Source organism: Microchirus variegatus, assembly GCF_963457635.1.
Source record: "Microchirus variegatus genome assembly, chromosome: 8".
Lineage (NCBI taxonomy): Eukaryota > Metazoa > Chordata > Actinopteri > Pleuronectiformes > Soleidae > Microchirus > Microchirus variegatus.
This window is the reverse complement of record NC_139809.1, coordinates 14,096,000-14,104,451: the sequence shown is the minus strand read 5'-3', so window position 1 is coordinate 14,104,451 and position 8,452 is coordinate 14,096,000. Positions and strand designations below refer to the sequence as shown.

General features: G+C 39.7%; 2 protein-coding genes across 2 annotated transcripts; both read right to left on the bottom strand.

The window, feature by feature from the left end:
- Nucleotides 1–1,733: 1,733 nt before the first annotated feature.
- steep1 (STING1 ER exit protein 1) lies at nucleotides 1,734–2,703 on the bottom strand. Its single transcript, XM_083893910.1, has one exon. The coding sequence runs from the start codon at nucleotides 2,580–2,582 to the stop codon at nucleotides 1,905–1,907; it is 678 nt and encodes a 225-aa protein (XP_083750036.1). The 5' UTR covers nucleotides 2,583–2,703; the 3' UTR covers nucleotides 1,734–1,904.
- A 1,106-nt stretch (nucleotides 2,704–3,809) lies between these two features.
- On the bottom strand, nucleotides 3,810–4,827 carry mt2 (metallothionein 2). The gene is made up of 3 exons (XM_083893281.1): nucleotides 4,583–4,827; nucleotides 4,427–4,492; nucleotides 3,810–4,037 (listed from the first exon to the last, which is right to left on the bottom strand). The coding sequence occupies exons 1-3, from the start codon at nucleotides 4,605–4,607 to the stop codon at nucleotides 3,943–3,945; spliced, it is 186 nt and encodes a 61-aa protein (XP_083749407.1). The 5' UTR covers nucleotides 4,608–4,827; the 3' UTR covers nucleotides 3,810–3,942.
- Nucleotides 4,828–8,452: the final 3,625 nt, after the last annotated feature.

Here is an 8,452-nt window from a genome sequence, read left to right as displayed (position 1 = left end):
TCCACCTGAATGCTTCATCACATAGACCTTTGTTTTTGCTTCTATCTTAATGACTATTCCATTCCTCTGCAGGATCTCTGTGACAGCTACTATTAGCCCTTCAAAGTAAAAGTACCAAGCTTTAGGCGTTTGTCAAACAAACTGAAGATAACCTACGGAGAACATACAGGTATCACAGTCCCACTCGTGTGACAGCTGATATAAACACACTGACACCTGCAGCCCGCGCGTGGACTCGCGGTGGTTGTAGCACGATGCTAACACCCAAACTATCAAAGTTATGACACTAATGATAACAACAAAGAAGCCAGAGTAATATAACAGTCGCTTACAGTGACAAACAAAGACGCCCGAGTGAAACCCCTAACTTTATATCCCTGTTTTGTTAGTACACTGAAGTTAGCTTTGCTTCCAAATGAATGGCGCTCTGGAGCTAGCATGCCGGCTAGAGGGCTAACGTTGGCTCGCGTGCTCGCAGTTAATTCACCTTAAATTGCTTTTTATTTATTACATACTATTGGAAGCAGGTACACGTCTTACCTGTTCTCTGGGGCGGACGTTAATAGTCCTGTCTGTATTCCTCGGGTGGTTGTTTTTGACAGTTGTTGCCTATTATTGGCGTTTGTTTAACGGCAGAACATGAAGAGTGTTATTTGGCCCGGCACTTCTGGAGTCAACGCTGATTGGACGATACCCAGTCCGTACCGGAAGTCGTCTTCTTCTTCTTCTTTGGGGGTTTCACGGCTGCTTGTTTCCATAGAGTTGCATTGCTGCCACCTACTGGTGTCACATAACCCTACAGTCATAGAGAGATAACTTTCCTTTTCCTTAGTGAGATGTTTGTGTTTATCATTATGATATAAATGACTGTGGTGAAATGCAATTTGGACCACACATTTTCTTCACTTCACGTTAATGTTACATTGATTTAGTTATACATTACGTTAAGTTTTGATTTAAAAATCAATTTTAAATGTGTGAAACACTTTGCAGCTACACCAAATGTGAATAGAATATTATAAAATAAAATATAAGGTCACACACCACAAATGCAATGGATATTTGTTTAGATAGTACGCATAGTGCAATATTTAAGTTGCTCCTGCCCTCCTCATTCTCCTTTCTTTCTAAATAAATGTTTTACATAGAGCTACATATGTACCAACTAAATTTATGGCTGGTATGAAGCAACATTTCTTAACTCCCCTATGTTTATTGAGGTCATATGTCCAGCATAAAAACACCAAACAGTGCTGGGTCAAGGAAATTTAGTGCAATGTGAGTTAGTAAATAAGTAGACTGGCTTTATCTATGTTTAACATGGCTCGTAAACGTTTGGTTCCCTCCAGTAATCTTGTTGCTCCGACACAGAGAAAAAATATTCACTCATCATGTGTGTGGTGGGTGGTTTATCGGTGTATAATGCGATGTAATAATAGGCTTAACATATATTGATATAATATCTATGTAATGTGAAAACACATTTCTTTTAATCGTTTGGGCTCAGATTTTTAAAGTTTCTCTGTTTAACAAGTGTTTGTAGTATATATATCCACCAAGACTTCAACATTCACTCAGTGTGTATTTATCTGACATTTATCCTGTTAATTACCTATATCGACTGATTTGAAACTATACCTTAACATTAATAACATATTACACCACAAACAAACGCCTTAAAAATACCAACATTGTTTATTTGGTCTTTTAATATGGAAAAAAAAGCACTTTAAAAAAATAAATGTCCATAACTTGCATCACCATCATGTCCCATCATATCAAACTGTCTTTGTCCACTGGAGAGCTGTTACCTGGGACAACACTGGATAGGATTCACTGTGTTTTTACTGCGGGGTGTAAAGACCTCCACAGTCACAGTGTGTCCCCTCATGAGTGGAAGTCGTCTACTTGAACTGATTGTCAATGAGTGTCCCCTTCATCTTGGCCTTCTTGGCCTCCAGCTCAGCCAGCTCCTGCAGCCTCCTCTTGCTCATGCCCTTCCTCTCCAGCTGCTTCTCGATCACCTTGGCGTTCTGCGCGTACGAGTCCGCCACCTCCCTGGCCTCGATCTCCTCCTCCTCCTCGTCGATGGTGGACACAGTGACGGAGCTAAACTTGCCCATGTCCTTGGTCCGCTTGGTCATCATCACGCGGACTTTCTTGGGCGCCTCCGGCTGCTTCTGGCAGTACACGTTGGTGTTGCCGAAGCTCTGTCCGAACTTGACCACGGATCCGTCCACTATGAAGGTGGCCGGGCTGTTTTTCCCCTGGTGCTGGTAGAAGAGCAGCAGGCCACACTTACCGCACTTCTTGCGGTACTGCCTCTCGATGCCCTCGGCTCTCTTGACGTACGTGTTCTCGTCGTCCTCTACGTTGCAGAACTTGTGGGCATGTTTGGCCGCGTCGATTACCCGGGAACGGTCCCGGGGCCTCATCGGCAGCTTCTCCAGCTGGCAGTCCAGCACCAGGACCATCTGCCCGCACAGGCAGTAGTAGACATGGAGAGGCTTCTCTCCGTCGTCGTACTCCTCTCTGTCTCTGGTGTCCGAGCACACGACACTTCTGGACACGACTTTCGGCATGTTCGCACGAATATAAGAGGTTTAATGAAACGTTGGTTTAGTTAAACGCCGCTACTGAGTCGCCATGACGAGGAAAATAACAATATTTTAGGTAAACGAAGATGTCTCCTCAACACAGAAACAACGCAGTACTTCCGGTGTGCGTCTCCGTCACCGTACCCACCGTGTCTCTTTTTTGTTCCGTCGGAAGGAAAAGTTCCGCCTAGTTGCGAGCTTGTGAAAAGTCAATTTATTTGAGAATGTTGAGCCAAGCAAGTGTTTACCTGTTTTCTTTTTTATTATTATTATCGTTACAACTTGTGCATTTTTATCAGATAATGCCGATGGGAATGTTGAGCCAGCGGAGTACTCAAAATGTTGACTTTGATCTCAAGTACTCTTTTACATTCCAGAACCAAGTTTATATTTCAAATAAAAAGAAAAATCAGTTTGGCTTCAAAAATGAGAATGCAGTTTTTTCCCATTATTCTATATTTTCCAGACAATTATTATTTTTAAATCCATACGTCACTATAGAGTCTTTATATATAAAAAATTAATAATAGCAAGAAATTGGTGTGATTCCAGCACAGTCACGAACACCTTTTTCGTCTATTCTGGTGCTCAGTGATAATTGCGTCAATGATACAAGATAGTCACAGCACATTTTTAGACATCCAGTCTGCTGTGGACTGTTATTTTGGTGTTTTTTAATATATATATATTCTTGTTTTAAAACGGGAAAACAAGGCTAGTTTTGGCCAGATACTTGTTACCAGCCCAGGGTTTAGGAACTTCAATACAATTTGGAATTTGTTTGAAAATCATTCCAATAGAACTTTCTTATAGAGTTGTGACCTCTTTTCACACACCCTACCTTTGGTGTGATGAGCAGGCAACAATTAATGTTTAAATCAGGCCCAGCACAGCTGTAATTGCTGAAATCAGCAAGATTAAAAGTCATTTGATGGGGCATTCAAGTTAAAATTCCCAACAGCATAATTTTCATGATGACATTCAATGACAGAACCAGTTTTGAGCAGAATCCCATCAACACTTACAAGGCAACTTTCCCAGCCTTGGTGCTGTACACTTTAGATTTGTGTAATTAACTCCTAGGCGACACCCAGTTCAAATTGCAGACAAATGCATATTTGACCTGCTTTAGAGCTCAACCTCGAATTGACACTTTAGACCGCAGAATTCCTGCCTTGCGATGCAAATAAACGGAAACCAACACCACAGCAGTGATTTTACAGCATCGGGTCAACATTTAATATAGTATGACAAGTACAAAAGACTTCCATTTACAGACAATCAAGACTACATTTCAGGAGGTCACACATGGATGGATAATGGGGGGGCTGCCAGTGGCCCAGGCTCACTCCTGACAGCAGGTCTTGTCGCAGGTCTTCCCTTTACAGACGCAGCCAGAGGCGCACTTACTGCAGCCGGATGGGCAGCAGGGGCAGCAGCCTGCAAGGTCAAAACATCCTTTAGTTACACAGCAGTGACAAATTAAGGAGATTAAAGAGTTTGGTTGCACAGAACACAAAGAAAATGGCTCAGGGTCAATAAAGACTTAATGGGCTTAACTTTAAAGAATGGGTGGAACGATACTAACGTGCATTAGTAAGTTTTTTCACCTACACATTGGAGCCAATTAGGCTTAATCAGAGCCACCTGTGCAGCCTTCTACATTTAATTTAACAAACAAACAAACTGGAAAGTCCTTAATCCAGTGTCTTTAATTAAACACTACACATAAATGGGTTCAAATAATAGAGATTAAATTTTAAGTTTAGCACCCATTAGTCACACTGATGTACACAGTTGTTTTTCCCCTCAATGATGTAGGGACTTACTCTTGTTGCACGTGGTGCAGGTGCAGTTGGTGCAAGTGCAGTTTCCTCCGCAGTTGCAGGTTCCAGCTAATAAACCAATAAAAGAAAAACAAATGTAAGACAGCGATAAAAAAAGAACAGGTCAGACACAGTGCTGAAGATGATAAAACTACTCACTCTTGGTGCACTCGCAGGGATCCATGTCTAACAGTAGAGGTCAAGTTCTTCCTTTCTTTATCTGGAGGATGCGAAGAGTCTTCGTGGAGTCAGTGTTGTGATGAGAGAAGGCGCGGGGTGCCTCTTTTATAGCAGCCCGGGCAACAACAGTGCCGTGTGCAAACGCATTGCCACTGTCACGCGCGCTCACGCCCGCACGTCCTCGATGATGACAAAGAGGTTTGTGCACACGACACGCGCTGGTGTCGCTGCCGTGGAGACGGGAGCACAAGCGGACAGGTCTCCCACATCAGGAGGATGCGAAGTGTCGTCTGAAAATTACGCAAGACCCCCAGAAAACACACCCCTCCCCCTCTCTAAAACAGGAATATTAATGTGTTTACGAAAAACGACCTTATATAAGAGAATATAGTTTACTAAAGTTCACTTTAAGACAGATAGATAGATAGATAGATAGATAGATAGATAGATAGATAGATAGATAGATAGATAGATAGATAGATAGATAGATAGATAGATAGATAGATAGATAGATAGATAGATAGATAGAAAGAAAGAGAGATAGATAGATAGATAGATAGATAGATAGATAGATAGATAGATAGATAGATAGATAGATAGATAGATAGATAGATAGATAGATAGATAGATAGATAGATAGATAGATAGATAGAATGAATACAGGGGTCTCAAACTGGCGGCCCAATCGATTTCTGATATAATATAATATATGTTTGCTAGCAATGTTTTTATAACAGTAATAATCAGACATTTGGTCATAATTATCCCATTATTAAATCTAGGATATACAACATTCAATTACATACATACAGATTATTATTTATGTCATTTAAAATAAATGTCTGTTTTTGACATTAATACATTCATTTTGCATCATAAATAGTATTATTAAGTATACATGTGATATCATGATGCAATATTCTGAACAGTTGTTTTTTTTCCCCACTTTTTGTTCTCTCTGCCGGCCCCCTCATGACCACAATAGATGCCGATGGCTCCCAAGTCATTTGAGTTTGAGACCCCTGCTCTAAAACAAGGCTATTCAACCTAAGGCCCAGGGGGCCAGATCAGGCCCTTCAAGCAATTTGGACCGGCCCGCGGCCCATTAACCCATAAATAATGAATGTATTATTAAAAAGCCAATAAAACCGCAGCCGACACTTTTTGGCAAATACTAGTACAGCTCTATGCACTATGAGCCAACTGTAGCAGTTGTACCTGAGTATTATTGGTACTGTTACTTATATTTCTGCAAAAATAGCCTATTGTGGCCATTGCACCTTAATGTTGGTGGTACTGTAACTGTAACCTTTTTGCACTATACGCAAATTGTATTGTACCTGAATGTTGTACATAGTTCACACATTAAAATAGATATTAAAAACATACAATAAAATAACACAAACATGAGAACACCAACAAAATCTGTCAAGCAATTTCAAGCATGTTTATCATTTCCTATGACAACACACTTCCATTTCCTGATAACCTCGCGCCTGATAACAGGTACTTTTTTAAGTACCTACTCTGGCACCTCGCTTCACCTCGCTTCACCTCGCTTGGAACCTTATGTGTGACGTCGCCAGAGTGCCGGCCACTGATTGGTCAGAGTGTCGTCACAGGAAGAGACGTCCGACACACGAATCAAGCCGAGCGATGCCGAACTGTAGATGACTTTAAAAGACTTAATAATCCTAAAAATGTGGGTTAATTTCCAACAATTCACCAAGGAAATGTCTGAAATCTCAATATTTAACAGAGGAATCTGGTGTATTTAGCTCTGCTGCTGTATTTCAGTCCAGCGACTGTGTCAGACGGAGGAAGTACTGAACAAATACATTCTTGTGATTCACTTACACTGACAACAACTGCTTTACAAGTCACTAGTTTGCGTGTAAAAACGAAGTCACTGCAGTTTCATGCAGCCGTGCAATGAGTAGGTACTTTTTTTTTGTAGTGGAAAACCAACATAAACTGTGCCATACCGAGTCGAGGCGAAGCGAGCTGTTGGAGCATATTGGAAAAGGGCTATATCACTCATTGATGTGTGTGTGCAAAAATGACTCATTCTATTTCACTCACGTGATTCTTCATTTAGCTTCAAACTTTCAAAATATATTGACAAAGCCAAATAAAGCCTATTTTTGTATACATACATTTAAAATAATAATAATAATAGTAATTACAGTCTAAATTACACCATCTTGGTTGAAAGGTAAAGTTCAATCACTGTACTCCTGTAGTCAGTCTATAAGCAGATTATGTGTTAACTTTTTACATATTTAATTACATACAGTTTTTAATTTGTATTCTAACTAACTAACTTTAGACAAATGTTCTTCTCTTTTCACACCACTCATCGTTATCATCATCACGTGTTAAACCACCACGCCTGTAAAAAATGCTCGCCATAGTTTCAGGTCCGTGTGACTGTGACTGTGCACACGGCCTGTTGTTGTTGTTCCTGGGTTTTTTCCTCCCGCACTTTTGCACCCGGCTCTCGTGTAAACACAAACCATTGTAGTATGCTGCCTTCACGCACCGTGTGCTTTATGGAATGTTTTCTACAATTCAGAGCAGTGCGCAAATGAGACGCTCCTTACGTTTTGTACAATTCCACACATTTATAACACAAAAGAGATTCTTAAAGTAAATTCTACTTATTAATAATATGATTAATTTTTTTACTGAAACCACTGATATAAATTAAAACATAATGATATAAAATGATGTTGCCTTGAATCCAGTGATAATATCCTGATATCCTCAGCAAGTACAATGACAAAACATATGTGAATAACTGTATATGTATGTTGTTTTTAGTTGTGTTACAGTGTTTTTTGCACTCGTTTCGCAGGAGTAGGCGCTTTTGTTTGGTTCCTGAAGGCAACACTGTGTCCTTAATTATGTCGTTTTGCGCCCGCCACGTCTGTGTTGTGAGTGGTTTTCCCACACTCGCTTCATTCACTCGTGTGCACGTAAATGACGCAGAAGCAGCTGAGTCACTGCAAGACGGAACCAGTGCAAACCCCCACAGTGTAACGAGTGAAAACAGAGGCTGGAAAAGTGCATTTTTTTATATAAATATAAGAATATCTGTTATGCTGTTAACATCTTACTAAGCAGGCCAGGTCATTTTTTAATGTATTATAACAAAATGACACAAAGATAACATGTTTGTTCTCCTAAATCACAAAGTTGATTCCATTGCGTCTCTTTAGAGTCGAACTACAGATTTAAGGTCATGTGGTGATTATGGTGAATTATTTCAACACACACATCAGTTTGGGTCCTATAGCATAGAAACTTAAGCACAATAGTATGAATGTGTACATTGTGAGTGTTTCTAAATCTTGGATCCTTGTAATAATTAACTCTGTTGTTCAAGGTAACTCAGGGTGAATGAACACTGTGAGGGAACTGCACTGAGACCTGCTGTTTGCGTCAGACACCTCTAGAGGGAGACATCTGCACTTTTGTCAACATAGAGGTTTGAAAGATTTTCTAAATCTTATACTGTACATTGTTTACCGCTTGAAAAATAAAAAAAATGTATTAGTCAGGCATGCTTATGACTTACTTTCTCTTCATAATGAGATACTTTCCCATAATAATGAGATAATTTCTCTTAATTATGACTTTCTGTTCATTATGAGATACTTTCTCATCAATATGACTTACGATTTCTTAATAATGACTTACTATCTCTTAATTATGAGATACTTTCTCTTAATTATGAGAATTTCTCTTTATTATGAGAATTTCTCTTTATTATGACTTTCTCTTAATTATGATATACTTTCTCTTAATTATGAGATACTTTCTCTCAATTATGACTTTCTCTTAATT

Bases quoted from the DNA above. Each gene is read 5' to 3' on its own strand.
- steep1 (XM_083893910.1), bottom strand. From the start codon at position 2,582: ATGCCGAAAGTCGTGTCCAGAAGTGTCGTGTGCTCGGACACCAGAGAC.
- mt2 (XM_083893281.1), bottom strand. From the start codon at position 4,607: ATGGATCCCTGCGAGTGCACCAAGA. The intron at 4,493-4,582 runs GTGAGTAGTTTT...TTGGTTTATTAG, and splicing joins TCCCTGCGAGTGCACCAAGA to CTGGAACCTGCAACTGCGGA. The intron at 4,038-4,426 runs GTAAGTCCCTAC...TTGACCTTGCAG, and splicing joins CTGCACCACGTGCAACAAGA to GCTGCTGCCCCTGCTGCCCA.